General features: G+C 35.7%; 2 protein-coding genes and 1 long non-coding RNA gene across 5 annotated transcripts; 2 read left to right on the forward strand and 1 right to left on the reverse strand.

The window, feature by feature from the left end:
• The first annotated feature begins 860 nt into the window (after positions 1-860).
• Positions 861-3091, forward strand: LOC141611803 (AAA-ATPase At3g28580-like). The gene is made up of 3 exons (XM_074430442.1): positions 861-1401; positions 1641-1849; positions 2019-3091. The coding sequence occupies exons 1-3, from the start codon at positions 953-955 to the stop codon at positions 2924-2926; spliced, it is 1566 nt and encodes a 521-aa protein (XP_074286543.1). The 5' UTR covers positions 861-952; the 3' UTR covers positions 2927-3091.
• Positions 3092-4506: 1415 nt separating this feature from the next.
• On the forward strand, positions 4507-6464 carry LOC141611804 (AAA-ATPase ASD, mitochondrial-like). Its single transcript, XM_074430444.1, has one exon. It carries the CDS (start codon positions 4702-4704, stop codon positions 6325-6327), a length of 1626 nt encoding a protein of 541 aa, XP_074286545.1. The 5' UTR covers positions 4507-4701; the 3' UTR covers positions 6328-6464.
• Positions 6465-6780: 316 nt separating this feature from the next.
• Positions 6781-8938, reverse strand: LOC141611805 (uncharacterized). 3 transcript variants are annotated; one of them, XR_012528765.1, is made up of 2 exons: positions 8499-8938; positions 6781-7203 (listed from the first exon to the last, which is right to left on the reverse strand). It is a non-coding gene; the product is annotated as an uncharacterized LOC141611805 (long non-coding RNA). The 3 variants fall into 3 exon arrangements; XR_012528763.1 differs by having other exon boundaries at positions 6781-7212; XR_012528764.1 differs by having other exon boundaries at positions 6781-7212; positions 8205-8938.
• Positions 8939-21487: the final 12549 nt, after the last annotated feature.

Consider the following 21487-nt stretch of genomic DNA (forward strand, 5'->3'; position numbering starts at 1 on the left):
ATTATGGGGAAAAAACCAACTTGTTCAATGATTTACAATTAATAGATAGATTAAATATGTTTTTATGTACAAATTTTTATTCATTTTGAATAAATTGATTTATTTGAGAAGTTGGATAGGGAAGAACTGGGAGAAATTAATTTTGTGCATTTTCTTAGTCAAACAAGTAAAGGGTATCAAATGGAAAGTATGGGGTAAAATGTACTAAGACGAGTAAAAAACGTACTGCGAAAATAAATTGCGATTTTATTCCCTTTTGAAATCGACTTTTTTAAAATTACTTCTTTTTGAAACAAAACTTAATATTACTCCCTTAAGTTGCATTTTTTGCTAAAATTACTCTCTTAAATTGCATTTTTTCCTAAAATTACTTCAAGACTCCAATTTAAGTGTTGACTTATTTCCTTATTTCCTCTGTTTTTGAACTTTCCCTACATTTGTCTACATAGTTAATTATACCTTTCAAAGTATAGATTGGCTAAGCTACAAACGGAATAAGTTCAAAAACAGACAAAATAAGTCTCTTAAAGTACAGTTTGGGGGCAATTTCAGCAAAAAAAATGCAACTTAAGAGAATAATTTTAGCAAAAAATTTCAACGGAGATTAATTTTAAAAATTTTGATTTCAAAAGAGATTAAAATCAAATTTACTCAAATCTAAATGCAACAATATGATATCAAAATTTTCACAAATCATTTAATATCCACAAGCTTTCACCCTGAGTTAGGTACAATTACTATTCACGAGTTAGTATAGTCTATACATGCATGAGAGCATGAGGCGTGCATGCCATTTTTAGTTATGGTACTTTTTCAGGAATCTCATTTTAACTGCATTCAAATATTGACTGAATTATTGTGATCTCAAGTCATCATTTCAATTATTGTACAACCGAGAAAAAAAGCCTTCCAAAACCAAAAACAAAAAAAACAAACTACGTAAAACTACACTATGATGATGATGATGATGAACTCAAACCAAATGGTAATGCAATTGGGTTCATTCATAGCCACCATTGTATTTTTCAAGGCATTATATGAGCAATACATACCCTACCATTGGAGGGATGCAATTAGCTTGTTTTTATGGAGGCACTTGACCAAAATTATGAATTTTTTCTCGAGATATCACACTATACTCGTAGATGAGTATGTTGATGAAAGATTTAGTCGAAGCGAGGCTTACACCAGAATTGAAAGTTATTTGAGCGAAAAGACGTCGGAGAAGGCGAGGGAATTGAAGGCAAGTTTTGTACAAGATGGAAAAGCCTTGATGCTTGGTTTGGGTTACAATCAAGAGGTGACCGATGTTTTTGAGGGGGTGGTTGTTTGGTGGACTTCTTGTAGGTACTTTCCTTCCAGTCAAACCATCACCTTCGGTCCTGGCGAAGACCAACTGAGGTACTACACTACTACTACTCCCTACATCTTTTTTTTCTCTACTCATTTTTAGTGCTTCATTCAATTACTTGGTAGTTCTGTTTTATTTTAATTACTTCTTGTAGTTTTGTCAATTACACGTTTCTAAATTAATTACATGATTTAGGAGTATTATTTACTGAATTTAACTTGACTTTGTCTACATATCTATCTGGTGACTATTTTAATAGTTATTATTGCTTGCTTACTAAATTCAACAGGTTTTATCAATTGACCTTTCACAACCGCGACAGAAAGTTTGTTACGGAAAAATATCTGAATCACGTCTTAGAAGAAGGCAAATCAATCGCCATTAAGAAAAGGCAGAGGAAGTTGTTCACCAATGTAAAGGATGATGGTTCATACTATTATAGAGGTAGCTTGTGGAGCCATGTTGAATTCAAACATCCTGCTACTTTTACTACATTAGGTATATATGCACATTTCAGTTTCACTATATTGCCTTGCGCTTATTTCTGTTGTCAAAATTCGAGTAGCTAACCGTCCGTCAATATAAATTACTACGTACGTAATTTGCATTATGGGTCATCGATCTAAGAACAGCCTTACCCCATGCTTTGTTAATATTGTTAATGTAGGTATGGCAAAATCAAAGAAGCAAGCAATTATTGATGACCTTCAACGCTTCAGCAAGGCAAAGCACTACTACAACAAAATCGGAAAACCATGGAAACGAGGTTACCTTCTGTACGGGCCTCCTGGAACCGGAAAGTCTACTATGATCGCGGCCATGGCCAATTTGTTGGAGTATGATGTCTATGACCTTGAGCTAACTGCAGTCAAGGATAACACCCAATTAAGGAGGCTCTTGACACAGACATTGACCAAGTCCATCATAGTCATCGAAGACATTGATTGCTCCCTTGATTTAACCGAACAGAGATCAACCAATGAGAAAGAGGAGAATAGTAAAGATGTAGGAGAAGCTGTTAAAAACAAGTTGAAGGAAGAAGACGATGTGAAAAAAAGTCAAGTTACCCTTTCGGGTTTGCTCAACTTCATTGATGGAATATGGTCGGCTTGTGGCGAAGAGAGGCTCGTTGTTTTCACAACTAACCATATCGATAAGCTTGACCCTGCCCTTATTCGTCGAGGGCGAATGGACATGCATATTGAGCTATCATACTGTTGTTACGAGTCCTTTTTGGTGCTCGCTAAGAACTACTTGGATATTGATGAGCATCCTTTGTTCGATGAAATTAAGACTTTGTTAAGTGAAACTAATGCCTGCCCTGCAGACGTGGCTGAGAATTTGATGCCAAAATCACTTCATGTGGATGATGAGAGTATACCGGAAATATGTTTGAGAAACTTGATTGATGCTCTTGAGAAAGCGAAAGAGGATGCTAAGATGAAAGCTGCGGAAGAAGAAAAGAATAGAAAGAAGGATGAAGTTAAACAAGGAAGTGAAGAAAATCAAGAAGGTAAGGGAAATGACAAGGAAGGAGAGAACAAATCATCAACAGTAGAGGAGAAGAAAGATTAGATTATTTATGTGATGAAGTATGGTTTCATTAGTATTAGGAGTTGCCAAAAGTAATGTTGTTATTATGCAGGAATGGTAATGCGTATCAGCTATCAGTATTGTATGGATCATTTATACTTTACTGTTCTCCTAATCTTATTAATCTCACTTGCTTTTCTTGGTAAAGTTTAGTCTTATATTCTTGTGTAAATATTGGTGTTTACCTAAAATGAGAGCAGTAAGTGTGTCATATTCCTTCTTAAACAAGAATTTGTGAAATGAGGGAGGGGACTACAATATGGCTGCAAATTTCCACTAAAGCTACTGCCTATCCTTTACTGTTCTCGTTAGAAAAAAAAAATCAAGTGCTACTTTTTTTCCAGCAGAAATTGCAGGACTTCAGTGCTAATAATAGGAGCAGTAAATTAACCAACAAATGGCAGTAAAACTGGTCTTTAAAATAGAATAGCGGCAGCTGCGCAAGTCGAGTGCAGGTCATGCCACTATTGTGGTATGATGATGTTGGTGGTGTGAGTGTAGGAATAAGAGGTTCGATTTTGTGGCTCACAGTGGTTTTCTGGCGGTGTTAACAGTTGCTGTAGGTGGCCCAAATGGAGGAGTCACTGGTGATGGGTGACTAATACTAAGGTGGTTTCAAGTGTTGAGTGTTTCAGTGGTGAGAATGCTGATTGGTGACTCAAGTGGTAAAGGAGTAGAGGAGCTGCAGGGCAAGGCAGAGGTGGCTCGATTCTGATAGTCGGATTGTATTGAATGGCCAACATTCAGGATTAGTAGCTCCCTCCTTGACGGATTTAGTGGGAGATACATGATCAAGAATTGATACAAAATTATTTTGAGATGGTCTTGCAATAAATTTTACTGTGAGACTATATTTTATAATTTAAAGAAAAAATAATAATCTTATAACAAAAAATGTACGAATCACGGTTAAAGTAAAGATAATTATGTTTATTACGAAAGGATAAACGGTAAAAACATCAAGAAAAACATATAAAGTGGTACCGAAAGATCGGGTTACCCAAGTTTGTTTGCATAACGATACTAGGAACGATACGCGTTCGGATCCTCTCCAGTAAGTCTTGTTTAATGGAGAATAACGAACATGATTAGCAAGAATTGGGAGATTACTTTTAATAAGTCTTGCTTAAGATGGAGTATCCGTCTTAAATCTTACAACGGCTCAAATATTAGTATATTACCACTTGGTGCTAATAGAGTAATAGAGACAAAAGTCAACTTGCTTCTTGTGTGTTTTGGTATGTATTTGACCCGTCTTAAGGTTTAAGACGGATACCTCTCTCTTAAATAAGGAATTTGTGATTATTATTTATTATGTCCATATATTGTATTGACTTAAAAATTACAGTTAGGTAAATTTAATTTAATAAAAAAATTAAAATTAGTTAAATTTTAACTTAATAAGAGATTAAAAAGGCATCCAAGATTAGGAAATTGTTTTTTTTTTTTGGTGACTAGATTAGGAAATTTTGTAGCCACGGCTATTCAACGACTTGTGTTGCTGTTCCTTGTATATTTGCGCACGTTTCCAAAAACACAAAATCAGACTGATTTCCTTAATTAAATTTGGCAGCACTTTCCTAATTAAACCACCAAGGTTCCACTATATAAACAACAAACAGGGATATACGGACCAATACCAAGTTACAAACTTCACAGCATTACTATTATCATACATACATGATACATACAATACAATACAATACAATACAATACCATACCCTGCCTTCTCCTAAACAATAAATCTCTGATTCAACATGTATAAAGAATTATCAAAATTACCACAAAATATGTCTGAAAAATCAATAGTACCACAAAATATGTCTGCTAATTCAATAATCCCTTTATTTTCTAAGATGTTGGGTGGAATTTCAATAGCACAGATGGGTTCTAGCTTAGCAGGCATGATGTTCATCCTAGCTACTTTACAACAATTTTGCCCCAATATCGTCCAAGAGTTCCTTAATCATCTCTGGTATCGTCTTGACGCCTTTTTTCGTCCTCAGATCCAAATTACTTTCTACGAGTACAATGCCTACTCTTTCAAAACTAGTGACGCATACCGAGCTGTTGAGGCTTATGTTGGTATGCTATCCATGGATGCTACCAACAATGCTACCAGACTGAAAGGCGACAAGGCTGATAAGAAGTCCCCCACCCAATCCCTTGTCTTTGTCCTTGAAGACTTTGAGGAGATCACCGACTGTTTCGAGGGGGTTACCTTCACTTGGCTTTTGGGAAAGCTCCATCCCAAAACCAAGAGCATATCCCACTGCCCATGGGCCGAAGAAAAGAGGTTCTTCAGGTTGACATTCAAAAAGAAGTACCGCCGTTTAGTCACTGCCAAGTACTTAACTCATGTCATTGAGACGGGCGAGACTGTCCTAAAGAAGAGGAGGACCCGGATGTTGTACACCAACAACGCCAGTAAAGATTGGGAGGATTACAAGCGGGGCATATGGCGTAAATGTGTGTTTGAGCATTCGGCTACTTTTGAGAATTTGGCTATGGAACCCTCCAAGAAGGATGAGATTATTCAAGATTTAATCACCTTCACCAAGGCTAAAGATTATTACATGAAAATTGGTAAGGCGTGGAAAAGAGGATACCTTCTTTATGGTCCTCCAGGAACCGGAAAAACTACTATGATTGCTTGTATGGCTAATTTGTTAGGGTATGATGTGTATGACCTTGAATTGACTACTATTAAGAATAATAGCCAGTTAAGAAATTTGTTGATTAGTACTACCGGCAAGTCCATTATTTTGATCGAAGACATTGACTGCACTCTTCCTATCACTTCCAAGAGAGACAAAGTTGATAACAATGCCAAGGCATCAGGCGACAATGAGAAGAAGAAAACGGATGACAGTGAGAAGAAATCTGATGACGTTAAGGAATCTGATTCTGATTCTGATTCTGATTCTGATTCTGATTCTGAATCTGAAACTGAATCTGAATCTGAATCCAAAGAGAGCAAAGCTTCGGACGTTAAGACGAAGGTGACACTTTCAGGGCTACTGAATATAATTGACGGGTTATGGTCACCTTGCTCGGAAGAGAGGATAATTGTGTTTACTACTAATCACATTAGCAAGCTTGACCCAGCGTTGATCAGGACAGGACGCATGGATAAGCACATTGAGATGTCGTACTGTACATTCGAAGCATTCAAGATATTTGCCAAGAATTACTTGAATATTGAGGCTAACCCTTTGTTTGATAAGATTGAGAGATTGCTAAGTGAGGTTAATGTCTGTCCCTCGGATGTAGCGGAGAATTTGCTGCCAAAGAGCATTGGTGAGGACCCGGAAAGGCGGTTGGAAGCCTTGATTGCGGCTATTGAAGAAAAGAGTAAGAAAAAACACAAGTCAGCTAAGTAGGAAGAACAGGAGAAAGTTGAAAATTAACAAAGGGTAGATGATTTTAGTACTGTTGTTAGAAATAATAAATTTATCAGTAATGTTTTAATGTGTTATTTTATTACATTTATCAATACGTTTTAAATGTGTGTTATAAAGATTTGTACCAGCTGTTCTTTTAATTACATCAACTTAGACAGATAATTATAAGATTTTGGATACATAAGTGATTGACCCTCGGATGTTAGAATAGAGTTTAGTTTGCTTGGAATTTTAAAATTCCAGTAGACTCTGGTCTCTATTCAGTAATATGCAGAGCACATTATTTTACGAGTTAGAATCAACACCCACTGGAGTTAGACTCTTGAACGACCCGTATGTATTATTGCTTTCCAAAACAATACCATGTACCAATTAGGTCGTAACCCATATGGTAAACACCGAGGCCCTGTGAATTGATAGGAGAACACAGGATTATGGAAGACTGAAGAGTATTAACTTTTGAGACTCACAGGTAAAAGTGAGATGCAGAAACTTACTGAGAATTCACAGCCACTAGTACAAATATGCAAACACTACCTTAAATTTCTTCCTAATCCTTTCAGTGCAATAAAGCTTCTTTCATAAACTAATCGGCCAGCTCCTTAGTCCTTACAAATTGATTGGGCACTCATAACTACCCGCGTCATCGCCTTTTGCATGTCCAGTTTAGAAACCGGAAACATTGAGTCACTGGCCTTGCAATCATATGAGATAGGGTAGTGAGTTACCTCGTAATGTGACCAGACCAATCATGAATGTAGCATTGCCTTGCCTGGAAATTTTCAGCTGACATAATAGAACTGATAGGTGTCTCCAGTCTTTTAGCACCGGGAGTTCACTGTTAACTGTTGTGTTCTGGAACTCCTGATCGTAAAAGTAATTAGATAAAGAAAATATAGAAAGAGACGCATAGACTGGCCATTGCATATTTACAGATGGATTTTTCTTATCGGTGCAGTCAAAAAGTTTACTATTCTATAGGTTTGCAAAACGTAAAATAGAAGAAACAAACTCGTTATATGGTTCGTGATTCTGATATTGTAACATAAGAATTGGCTGCTATGTCTGTGCACCCTTTATTAACAAAATTACTCAATAAACGTAGCAAATGTTGTTCTCAACACATATTCCATTACGAGTCATCCGTATATAACCAGTTGGTACATCCAACTTCCCTAACTTGTCATAGAAGGGAGCCTCTAAGGCACTAGGATAATGTTGTGTGGTTTGAGACTATGAGATCATCATAAGCTAAAAAGTTAGATATGACAACCGACAATAACATTAACTCAATGCCTTAAAGACTCCCGCCTATAACAGGGTGTATGTACTCTTATTATTGTATTGATTCAACACAAAAGGGTTAAGGATGCACCATAAATGAAAATCATGTCGAGAATATCATTGTCGGGCTATTAATGCTTATTTCACAATATAGACACATTTTGTGGAGTCATTTTGCTTTCTCACATCAAATTTGATTATAAAAGACCTGTGAGTATGACATTAAGCAGTCTCCAAGAAGACATTTTGGCCATATAATTTATGTTTTATTAATTTATTATTATATTAAAAATGTTACTTTGTGAAGTATTTTGATAACTAATGTAAATATCTTTAGGATCATACTCTGCATTTATAGATTTTTTGAAAGTTTGGCCTCAAACAGTAAGTGGCAAGTCTGTTAAAATAGGAAAGAGTATTTCATAAATTGATTTCCTCACATAGACCGTTTATTGAAGAGGGTGGCCCTGAATTTGGTAATTTAGTTGAATGCCTTACCAAAGGGAGAAGGGGGTCATGATCTCTACTATGATAAAAGAGCAACAATTTCAATTGATTTAGATAGAACATACCATAGTGAGTGTATCATAGAAATCCTAGCTAGTCAACCACAGTGTCTGCTTGTCGGTGATTAAACTCTAATGCTATAAGCCAATACTAGTCATACTTGTATGCATAGTTTGAAAAAAAGGCACCTCGGGCGAGCCTAGGCGCAAGGCTAGTCAAGTTAGTAGCCTTAACGCCTCGGGGAGCCTTGTGGGTGAGGCACAATAAGTTTTTACCAACTACTCCTACGTGCTAAAAAATATCAAATGATGGAGTTGTTAAATATAATAAATAAAGAGAAAGAGAATTTGAAAAGTGACCAGACAGACAGACAGTAGTTGTGGTAGGAGTATGAGCAAACTCAGCGGAAGTAATTGGCAATTATTGCTAATAATGCTGGAATATCCATTTTCTTCTCTCTCCTCCACACATCACAAATGCTTCTTCTTAATTAGTTTCTAAATCTCTTCATCTCATCTAACCCCTTTGATTTAATTTGAATGTTTGTGGGTTACATGACAGAAGAAGATGAAAGATTGGAAAACAATGGAGAATTGAATTGATTGGGGAAGGAACTCAGGAAGACATAGATGAGCCAACAGACTCTAGTCGCTCCTCACTTTCACTTTCACTTTCACTTTCAGGTCGTTGCTCAGCGGGGGGATTTGTATGCTAGTCTTGTTGGGGGGAATGTCTCAATGACCTTAGCTTTTCTTGCAAAATACACCCCGCAAGACCAACTCATCCCACTTAGGGCAGACTCCTGAGCATCGGTCAAAAACCTCAAAAAACAAACCAGACCAAAAACTCAAAAAATAAACGGTTTTTTTTAATGATACCCTCGAACTTTAGCAAATTACACATGGTACCCCTCAAATTAACTTTCTACATATGGTACCCAGTGGCGTTTTTAAGACCTTCGGAATGGGTGTTCGACAAAAAATAATACATATACAAATAGGAAAATCGAGACGAAAATTGAGAGAACACAAGGAAAAATGAAAAATGTGATGACATTAGGGTTCGAACTCCCATCCCCTAGTCTAAAACAAACTACCAATCCCATATAAACCACTGCACCAATGCATTTTACTAATCCTTTAGTGCACTAAATTTTATAAGTCTTTGATTAGTGGGGGTTCAAATGAATCCCATGAACCCCCACTAAAAACGCCCCTAATGGTACCCACTAGGTTGACTTTTGACTTCCCAGAAAGCCCTTACTAATATTTCCGTCATAACGTCGTCTATCTCTTTTCATTTGGCGCCCTTTGTATAACTAACTCACCCCTTATTTTGTCTTTATCCATATCTAAAACACACACATCCAACAAAAAACCCTAATTTTTCATTCTCACGCATTATCACTCAACCTTTTCATCTTCTTCATCAAAAACCCCTAATTTTCCCCCAATTTCCAGAAAAATACCCAGAACCCTAACCCTAATCTGTCGGTATTTCTCCCACAGTGATCCATTACAAGTTATCTTGTACGTCTTTTCTGCAAACATCCATAACCTGTTGATTTTTCATCTTATAAAGGCGTGAAAGGTAATATCTTTAACACTTCTCTTTGATTTTCAATTAAATTCATAAAAATTGTATATTTATTTTCAATTAAGTTATATAAAGCAGTCATATGTGGTTGCATGTTAGCATTTTTCAATGTTTTCAAATGAAATTAGGGTTGGAGTTATATTTGTTATTAATTTTGGTCATTCTCTGTAAATGATAGGATGGATCCTGGTATATGGTTGGAATTTACTTATGGCGATAAGATGTTTGATTATCCTGTTTATGATGTTGATTTCATGCAATTATTAAACATAATTGGTGAGCTTGAGGCTGTAATGCCCCAACTATCCGGCTAAGATAATTGGAGCGTTACCATCTCGGTTTTCCGAGGTAGGGTTTCAAAACTCCAATCAAAGAACATTTTATTAATAAAATGTTTAATGATTAACATAAACATAAACAAATGAATAAAAGTACAACTCATGACAATTATACTCTTTTAATCAACTAGACTCGTCTCGTGACTCATCAAGGTCGTTCCGTCTCCCGCGTGCTATCCAAACAACCTGTACTTAACCTGTTCCCCATATGACCAAAGGATATCATATGGATCGACACAGGCCACCCCAAAAGAGATAGGTGACAATTACACAGACACACAAACATCACCTTCAATAAATAAATAAAGTTTGACTCGACTCGAGTGTGTGAACATACAACATGACTATGATATAAATGAACCACCATCAACAACCACCACCACGGTACCGGGACACGCCCAGACATATCGACAACCACACTGGTACCGGGACACGCACAGACACACTGATAACCACAAACAGGTACCGGGACACGCCCAGACGTACCGGGTCCGGAAGCCAACCGGATCCCCTGCTAGACGCCGTGTCTCAACCACACGAGTCCCTCCGTGACTTAAGCCATTAATTAATGTGCACTTCCCTCTTGGAGTGCGAAGCTCCAAGAGGCGACTTAAGCGTAAGACGGTCTACCGTCTTACGTCTCCAAAACAAGTAACCAATCAAACCACCATGTCCTCCGACATACAAGACAACACAATAAATAAGATATACCATATAACATGCCAATTACCGACTTACTCAATGCAATTGATAATGAATGACTCATTTAACAAATAAACACAATATTGAAACTGAGTAGGATTACCAAATGAATGCCAATTATATCTTTAACAAATGATTAGGGAAGTCGTTCATATTCGATATGTCGTCGATGTAATGCATTCAATGCAACAAACATGTATTAATCCTAGCATGTGAGATTAGACTATGTCGGTTAACACGTGTTTTAGCAAACAATTGGGTCGAAGTAAATGTTAGATTCAATACATGTGAATGCCATACAATTAAATCATACATAATAATAACGATAAATGAATTATAATAATTAAAATTACAAGCTTTATTTGATCTACGTCAAAATCAAGCTCAAAGACGGGATTTCGAAGAAGAAAATAAAATTAGAATTAAATTATGAAAAATATGTCAGATTAGAAGTGATAATACGGATAATAGTTGATTTAAACCGTAATTAGGAGCTACGTCAAAGCGAGAAAGAGTTCAGAGACAGAAACCAACCCAGAACAGGCGCAGCATCTGCTGCGTCCTCTGGAAGAAGCGCAGCACTTCATGCATCTGTTCTCGAGTTGGGTTCTAGCTGTGAAGTCAGAATCGCAACACCGTTATTGTCCGTTGGTAGATTTAAGATGGATTATCGATATTAGACTCGAATTGAAGTGTTTTAACCGATCATATGTATCTGAGCAAGTCATAAAATGAATTAAAACGAGAAATTACAGCGATTTACATGACTATGCGATGAACTCGTGTCGGAAATACAAAAAGGCGAAGCTTTGGGATTAGATTAAGACAAAACTGGACAAATAAGATTTGGAAGAAAACTTATGTATCAAATTGGGACTCCAGAACCTCGACATGAACAAGTCGAAACTCTGACGAATCAATTTGAATTAAAACGGCGAAAACCCGCAAGTATTGAATTACTCGGGATTAAGGACGAATAAAGCATTGTAATTAAAAAAAAATTGTTAAAATATGATTTGTATACTGAAATAACAAAAAGAACGAAGGAAAATGAAAGAATAAGAAAAGGGGGAAATTTGCAGGAAGTCGAGGAAGAAGAAGAAGAGCAGGAGCAGCAGGCAACCTCTGGAAGAGGCACAGCAAGGCTGCGATCCTTCCTGAAGGCGCAGTTGCTGCTGCGTTTCTTCTCGACGTCTGACCTCTGCTGTTTTGTAAAAAGGGCTTTAAAAGGTGGATTTTAAATCAGTTTTCGAATGTGGTCTTGATATAAATTTACATTAATTGATACAAAATAAAAGTACAATAATAAAATGGGATTTACACCCTCAGACTTACATGTTTGACGAAACAAGATTGAGTAAAGTTATCGTTTAGTGATTGCTCGACTCGAATATGCGTGGAAACTGGCCTCGTTAGAAGATTTAGTAGATTGATTAGGTTGATTAAAGGTGGAGTTGGTCAAATTGGTCGGTCTATGCAACACGACTTGAACTCAGAATGATCTGAGTTTACGTGGTCGATTGATCAAGCACGTAGGCCTCGAAAGGCAATAACGTAGTCTAGAATACAGAGAGAGAGAGAGAGAGAGAGAGAGAGAGAGAGAGAGAGAGAGAGAGAGAGAGAGAGAGGAGAGAGAGAGAGAGAGAGAGAGAGAGAGAGAGAGAGAGAGAGAGAGAGAGAGAGAGAGAGAGAGTTGGAGATAGAGAGAGAGAGAGAGAAGGGCGGAACACTCACGTCCCAAATATGGAGGTCGAAGGCCTCTATTTATACTAAACATGCGGAAGAGTTTAGGAATGACACGGTTTTGGAAACAAATCTCGGAAATATTCTGGAAAATACAAAAAGAGGACCGGAGAATAGGCGCAGCAACCACTGCGGTTCTTCGAAGAGGCGCAACAGGTTGCTGCGTCTTTTCTCCAGAGGTTTCCTCCTTGGCAAGAAAGATTTCCGCGTTTTATTATAGAATTTCGGTAGATTTACACTTCCTTATTTCATGAAAAACAATATTATGGTAGATATTTACTTAAAATATTAATTTTAATTAGGAATAAATATACAGAGAATTCTAGAACATTCCGAAATATTCCGACTCGGCATTTAAACGGTTTTTAGAAAATGAAGCGGTTTTTGACCCGGACTCCAAATGAACTCTAATTATTGTCAAAACAACCGTATCGGTGTGTAGATGATAACCCAAGGGTTGACTTGAGTGTTTGAGCTATCACTTGACAATGAACTTACGGACTGTCATCAATCGTTCCGCGTATCAGACATACGGCTGATGTGACTCATATTTGTGCACATTTAGTCCCCGAATTAGCCTCGTTCCCATGCTTTCTAGCAACTATTAGGATCATTTCTTATCTTTAGTTCTTTATTTTGCATATTCTTTGAGGTTTTGCGTCCTTGGTAGGAGAGGATTGCTAGCCTTGCATTTATGGAGCTAAATGGACCGCATCTTGTTGGAATATGTGTCCTCCGACAATAATGCGATCACAACTGTCGATCATGATGATCACATGTTTAAGTCTCATTTTAAGAATACAAATTGGGAAGTAATATTTTACTGTCAACTGGTCCACACATATCGGTAATGATTGGTTGACTAGAGTTTGACATTACTGTCGTGCGACGGTGGTGACCAGTTGATCCCCTTAGGTCATACCTAAAGGGTAACACTCTTAATTGATTATTTAATTGATCGTATGACGATACGGGTTAATTAAATTACTTAAAATTGACGGACGATTTTGGAAGTAATATTTACGTATCTCATTATAATTTGATTAAATAAGATACGGTTTAAGTAATCGAATTGTTTTATTGCTTAGATGAAATTATTGTTTACGGAAACAATTGCATTTGAATGAATAATTTATTATGAATACAAGATGTTGTGATTTATAAATGGTAAAATATTTTGGTACAAGTAATTATGAATTACTAAGTCGATTTTGTATATGACGTATTTTTATTAATGCGTTGATTTTTAATATGTTAAAAATGCATAACAATTTTACATGACATGTGACATGTGACAAATTGACAAAGATAAAATGGAGTCCATTTTATCTTAAGTGGACCGAATTAGTGGGAGTATTAGAAAAATATTTTGTTGATTAATTAAGTGGAAAACATAATCATTTTCCCCTAAAACTAGCCATGCATACCTAGTGCCTCTTGTGAAGAACACCTTGCTCATGCATTGGCCATCAAAACCCCTCCCCCTACCCGGTTTTATTAAGAGAAAACCATGGGTTTTTCTCTACAATTTTTACCATATACACTACTTGAATACTAGTGTAATATTCATTCATTCAACCAAAAAAAATATAGAGTTTTTAGAGAGATAAAAATTCTTCTTCCTTCTTCTTCTCTTAACCGAAATTAAGAGACCAAATAAATATTTTTGGGTCAATTTTATTCGAATTAATATTGTTCTAGTATCAATAATATTAATTTTATTTAGAGGTTACCTTGGGTATTATTCCTTGGGAGGGATTCTATACTTGAATCCTTTGTTCTTCCATTTTAGGAGTGCTCAAGAACAAGTGAGTAGGAGAACTCACTTGTGCCCAATAATCCGAATTTTAATGTGAGGAAAACGATTTCTTCTCTTTATTTTTTTATTGTTTGCATGCATAAGATCAATGTTTAATTATATGACTAAATTAATTCATCACATATATGAATATGTTAAGTTATGAGATATAGATTTCTTACAAGCGGTATCATGAGCCTTAGGTTGTTTGCATGCAAATCGGTTATAGTTTTTCCGAGGTTATACGATTAACATATAAAACTTATAAATTTGTGTTTATTATGAGTTATCACGAAATCATTATGCATGTTAAATTTTCTGGTCCTAAAATGTATTTAGGATATTTTGGTTAATTTATGGATTTTTATTGTTCATTTTATATAATAATGGCATTAAAATGTGATTTTATGATAAAAATGTCATTTTCGGACTAAAATTAGCTAAATTTCGAATTTTTCACTGGTTTTTGGATATGTTTTCACATATATTATTTTTAGATGACCTGTAATTTATCATAATTTTTGGAGTTCTTATGCTCGAAATATGGATTTTTCATGATAAAAACGAATTTAGATGAAAAATAGGTTAATATGAGAAATATTTCGAATCTGGTCATAGAAATTTAGTATGTTGTCACATGCAATTTTACAAGATGTGTGTAAAATAATAGGCTATAATGAAGTCCTTATTCATGATGTATGAATTTTTGATGAAAAATAGCATAAATAGTGACTTTAATTAGTGAATAATTGCTAAAACATACTTCATGACTAAGGAAAAACGTCACATGTTGAATTTTATAACCTATTTCAGATCTGAAATTGAAAAGTTGATAAAAATAATTTTTCTCATGTTTTTATGATTATAATTGATAAATCCGATAAACCGCAACATAGTTTTTCCCGATAAATTTCGAAATTTTTAACCTAAGTTTTTGGATATTATGAGTGTCATGGTATTTTTCCAGAATGTTCATGAGTTTAAATTTCAAATTTTGAATTTATTTGGAATTTTTATGATTTATTTGGAGTTTATGGCATTTTATTGTAATTTTGAGTCCATTAATGAACAATTTTAAGAAATATAAGTTAATTATTGTCATAAGTTGGTGGAGACTAATTTTAAGTCCTAAGTTGGTTAGGGTAATTAACTTGTGCATAAATATGATTTTATGTAATTTATTGTGATTTTAAAAGGTTGAATCACGCAAATCCGTAAAAACCGTTTAATATACGATATTGGCTCCTTAAAGGCGATTTAGCATAAAATTGGGCATGTTCATACATATTATAATGCTTCATTTTATTTATGATTGTCATAATTTTATTTTATGTAATTTTTACTTAGTATGGCCTTAGTTTTTAATTGGTATTACCCGAAATGTATGTGAATATCGATTCGGTTGTAATTTATTGTGATCTCGTATCACCGTTTTGTAATTTAATAGATTTATTTTATTTTAATTACAAATGTATAATAGGAAATTATGTAATTTGTTATGTAATTTATTTATTCCGGAGTTCCTTGAAGACAGTGTCACTCAAGAAGGCGATACATAAAGACGGTGTTATCTCGAGATGCGTGCCAAAACCGAAGTTCAAGGGACCAATGGAGTTGGTTTCCGAATATGTAATAGTTAATTAGATTTTCTATTTTAGGAAGGCCATACTAGGATTTATTTTATACTTTGCATTTTATTTATATGTTACATGCATCGCTAAATCGCCATAACTAAAATATGCATTGTCTTTTTAATCGAGTTTATCGACCGTGTCAATTATAATTATCGTAGTTCACCGTTTTAGTTCACTTAAAACGTAATAGATAATAAATTGACATAACCTCTCGCTAAAATAATCAATTGAGACATAGCCTTACCAAAAAGTAGAAACCATGAAAACCTATTTCGTGAGGGAGTGCACTCGGCTTTACCGGGGTACAAACCTTGTTACGTAGGAGAAGTGGGTGATAAATGTCTACCCACCGAATTTATAAAGATGAGGGTTGTTTTCGGCTTTACCGATGCCCAAGTTGATGTAAATTTGGATCATGGACACATTTATTCGAAATTTGGATTGAACTCAACGAAAGTATTCTCGACGGTTGTCGGATGTGTTTCGGGCTAAAGATAAATTTTAATGTAAATTTATCGACCAAGAGTTCTAAAAGTAGAATCGATTAAAAGGTTAATCCACCGAGTTATATTGATAAGGGTTGTTTTCGGCTTTATCGATGCCTAAATTAATATGAATTTGGGTCTTGGAATCATTTATAAAAGTTGGGTAGAGGTCACTAGATAAATGTAATAAAACTTGTTTAAATTAGTTTTACGAGTATTATTATTTTGATAACGACATATGTTTTATTCCTTTAATATTCGTTTTGTAGATCGCATCTATTTCTCAAAACAAATGGCCACTCCAAACACCAACGCCACACCTCTCACTAATACTTCATGGCTCCGATCCTTCATGGATCGTTGTAAACTTGAAAAGAATGGGTCAAATTTCTCCGATTGGGATGCCTAACTCAAATTAGCAGCCCAAGGTGACGACAAGCTTCGTTACCTCACCGAGGCCTCTCCACCCGAACCTAATGCTAGGTCGAGTGCCGCTACTAGGGAAGCATATGAGGCTTACCACAAGGAGTCCGCCGCAATGAAAAATGTGTTGATCTTTGCGATGGAGGCGGATCTCCAAAGGAGAGCCTTTAAGATGGGCACCGCTAATGAAATCTATTCCAAGCTTGTGACAATGTTTTCACAAACTCCGCGGATCGTCCAATATGAGGCGGCCGCGGCATTCTTTGATCTCGACTTTAAAGAGGGCCAAAAGGTTAGCCCTCACGTGATCAAATTGATGGAGCTAGTCGAGACCTTGAAGATTCAAAAGGTTGAAATCCCCAAAGAACTCATTGTAGATAGGATTCTACACTCCTTATCCAAAGTCAAAGCGTATGTTCAATTCCGGGTGAATTTTAACATGCAAGACAAGGACGTGTCTCTTGAAGAGTTGCACAAGTTACTTGTGCAAGCCGAAAGAGACATGGGGTTAAATGTTAACCCACCTAAGGATGTGCTTAACATAAGCACCAAAAGCAAGGGGAAGTTCAAGAAGAATGGGAAGAAGGGTAAGAAGCAAGCTCCCACTTTCACCAAAGCTAAGACTTATGAAGCTAGCACTTCCAAGATCAAGAATGGTCCTCTTGATAAATGCCATTATTGTAATGGTGTTGGACATTGGAAAAGAAATTGTTCCAAATATCTTGGTGACATTAAAGCTGGAAAGATCACTCCAGTAGGTAAATGACTATCCTTTCTTTTATGTTTCTAATTCAACTATGGTATTGTGATTCAAAGTTGTGATAATGTATCCCCTTTTTATTATAAATTGGGCCTCCACCAAGCAAGGACAAGGGAAAATAAAAGCAAGCTTGAGAAACTATCAAGAAGCTAGGAGTAGCTTCCATGAAGCTTGGCTTTTTATTGTCTTATTTTAATTTATGTTTCGGATTTTTAGAACCTTTTGATTTCCGTATTCGACATGGAAATGTTTAATCCTTTCTAAAACAATTGTTGTATTTTGGATTATGGTGGCTTGGTTTGCAACCCAAGTCACCCGTTTTATCGTATTTTATCCTTGTTCTAAAAATTCGTCTTTATATGCTTGCTCATAGAAACATATGATCATTCACTTAAAATGATCTAATGGACAACTATAATGATGGGATTCATTATATGTCCACAAGCTTAAGGCTTGTGTATGATCAATTATAAAGTGATATTGAGTTGATGAACTCTCTTTAAGGAATGTCAATCACCAAGTACACTTATCAAATCTAAAACAATTAGTCAACCTATGAGATAGTCCTCCTTATATTTCAAAAATCATTATTTGTGTCTCATATGCTATCTTTGAATCTCTAGTGTATTCATTCTAAAGATAGAGTGGGAGAAAATAAAGACACAAAGGACACCAAGCAAAATTTGTGTACTTGTGTAAATGAGATCTACGCAAGAAAGAATGATTTGTATATCTATACAGATATTATACACGAATAGATGAGATCTATGGTCTCGAATAGATGAAATCAACATGACAAAAGAGACCAAGTTAAGTAATCAAAAGAATATGTTCTCAAGATAACTACACGAGGAGACCAAAAGAAAGTTTTGGAATAAGAATGATTAATGTAAAGTCTTAACAAGAGTTTTGACTAGTTTATGAACAACATTTGACCAATAGTTTCAATATTGATATTTACTTAAGAGCCTAAATGAATCAAAGTTGCATCCTAGAAAATAAATGAGATTTATGACTAAAAGTTGCAAAGATTGATATGCCGATATCCACAAGAGCTAAGTTAAGTATTAACCACGCTAATGTCATTACTTAACCTCATTATGAAATGGTTAAACCTCCTTCCGAAAAGGGTATTTTGAGAAGGACGTGTATTAGATATAATTCACATTTAAATAATGACATTGCTACGCATCATTATAAAATGAATGAGTTAGAGATTAAAATCTCTTTCCATAAGGTTAAGATTGAAACCTTTTCAAAATAGGTATTTTGAAAGGATATGATGGGAACATATATGGTTTATCTTAATAACTTAGCAAAGCAAAATATATTTCAATTCTTGAACTGTTTCGATTGAGTAGTCAATTGTGAAACATGTGGAATTAAGTGGGAGTTGGAAATTATCATGTGAAGACATGGAATTTAGTGGGAGCAATCATCTTGTAAAAGTTTATAACTCATTACTCATTGAGAATGACGAGCTAATACTATTCTTTCACAAAGAAGTATTTGAGTTTTCAATTCTGGATGAAAATGGACTATGATGAATCCAATCACATCATGAGATGTTGGATAGGTATTGAGATATACACATCGAATCAACGAGAAACGTAGGTTATTCATGTCAATGAAAATGGAATTTCCATTAGCAGTCATGGTCGTTCATTGAACCTAAGAATGGTTGATCACATGATTATTAGTTACTAATGTTTCCGCCATTAGAATAATCATGCACATGTCCAATAATGAATCATATGCATAAGAGCATGATGAATCATTGGCAAGCCATAGAAGAATCGTCATGAATTCTCGAGGAGAACCGATGAACGATTTCAGTGTTGGACAGAACACTCTGTTGTGTGTCAAGAGGTTGCACATATTAAAGTTCGAACACGCGTAAGGATTTATGAAAATCCTAAGCTTTTCAAGCTAAAAGGAGAAATAAGAAGTTTGGAAAGATAGTTGAAGTAAGAAGTTACTCAAAACTAATATTTTCTAATATGCTAGGACTTGTGAGAAGTGCTAGGCTAATCATCTTGACAATTGTTGCAAGACTCTACAAAACATATACCTAGTGCGTTGTGAGTGGGTGGAGTACTTGACCAGTGCAAGTCATATCATCCACCACAAATTCGTTGGTTATGTGATAAACAACCAGAAAGTTCTTTCAAGATAAAGAACCCAAACCGAGGTTGGGAACCTATATGTGTACTTGGTAAGGTTCATGCTATAAGAGATAACATGAATGTAAAGGAAAATGCGATAAAAGAAGTTTGAACACATGGACACATGGTATGTTAAACTTCTATTGCAATCGACTAGTGTTTACACACTTACGATATGCATCACAAGGTTGTAATACGGTATTGACTACCCGAATGTGATGTCGACATTTGTCGTTTGAGTTATTATTAACTCACCTTATACTTTGTTACATCTAAACGGGTTGTAGAGACAATTGAACCCTGTTAAAGTGAACACGGATTAGCATTGTATTCGCCCATAGTTACTTACATGAGGTGACGTCTCGAAGTGACTAGAATGTGATGCGATTGATGGCAAGTTTAAGTGCCATGGAGTCATGTGTGATGACTAGTCGATCACATAGGCAGACTGTTAGGAACACCTTGTCGGGCCTTATGACCGCTTATAGAGTTCTGGCAAATTTATATAGCCTGGTCGTGGCGGGAGCTACTATAGTATTCTAATGAGTCGATTCTTTTGACTAAAGACTGTTCGCCTAAGATGGCACGGTTTCAGATTAACTTTGATTTGTGTTACTACGACCTTCGTAAATGGGGTAAAATGGGCATATTTTGGGTTATGATGGCTGTGGCTAGTCGAAGGGAATAAGTGCGATATGAATTGTCCACCCCTTGTCAGGGTTATAACAATATCTCAGGGCCACTCGAGGAGTAATGAACTGGAAATGCGTGGCCACGCTCGGAAGATATCTATGGTAGATAAATCCGGTCAATCAGTTATTCTCCAGATCGAGGAAACCACTATCGATATGATCACTTGCAAGTACGACCTGAAAGACACCTTGCATTGAGTGGGAGATAGTAATAGGACAAGAGAATTGGTGACGCACACTTGTCGAGGACAAGTGGGAGATTGTTGGAATATGTGTCCTCCGACAATAATGCGATCACAACTGTCGATCATGATGATCACATGTTTAAGTCTCATTTTAAGAATACAAATTGGGAAGTAATATTTTATTGTCAACTGGTCCACACATATCGGTAATGATTGGCTGACTAGAGTTTGACATTACTGTCGTGCGACGGTGGTGACCAGTTGATCCCCTTAGGTCATACCTAAAGGGTAACACTCTTAATTGATTATTTAATTGATCGTATGACGATACGGGTTAATTAAATTACTTAAAATTGACGGACGATTTTGGAAGTAATATTTACGTATCTCATTATAATTTGATTAGATAAGATACGGTCTAAGTAATCGAATTGTTTTATTGCTTAGATGAAATTATTGTTTACGGAAACAATTGCATTTGAATGAATAATTTATTATGAATACAAGATGTTGTGATTTATAAATGGTAAAATATTTTGGTACAAGTAATTATGAATTACTAATTCGATTTTGTATATGACGTATTTTTATTAATGCGTTGATTTTTAATATGTTAAAAATGCATAACAATTTTACATGACATGTGACATGTGTAGATACCCAGTATCTGCACCTTCCAAAAACCACCCGATGATGATCGGACTATAACGTGTTTTTGATATGCGTGCGTGGATTGGCTATACATGAGACGGTTTAATGCACTACTCGGATATGAAAAATGATTTCAAAAGTTTTCTAACTTCATTTGCATTAAAATAACACTATTT

The sequence above is a fragment of the Silene latifolia genome, chromosome 11 (genome assembly GCF_048544455.1).
Source record: "Silene latifolia isolate original U9 population chromosome 11, ASM4854445v1, whole genome shotgun sequence".
Taxonomy (NCBI): Eukaryota; Viridiplantae; Streptophyta; class Magnoliopsida; order Caryophyllales; family Caryophyllaceae; genus Silene; species Silene latifolia.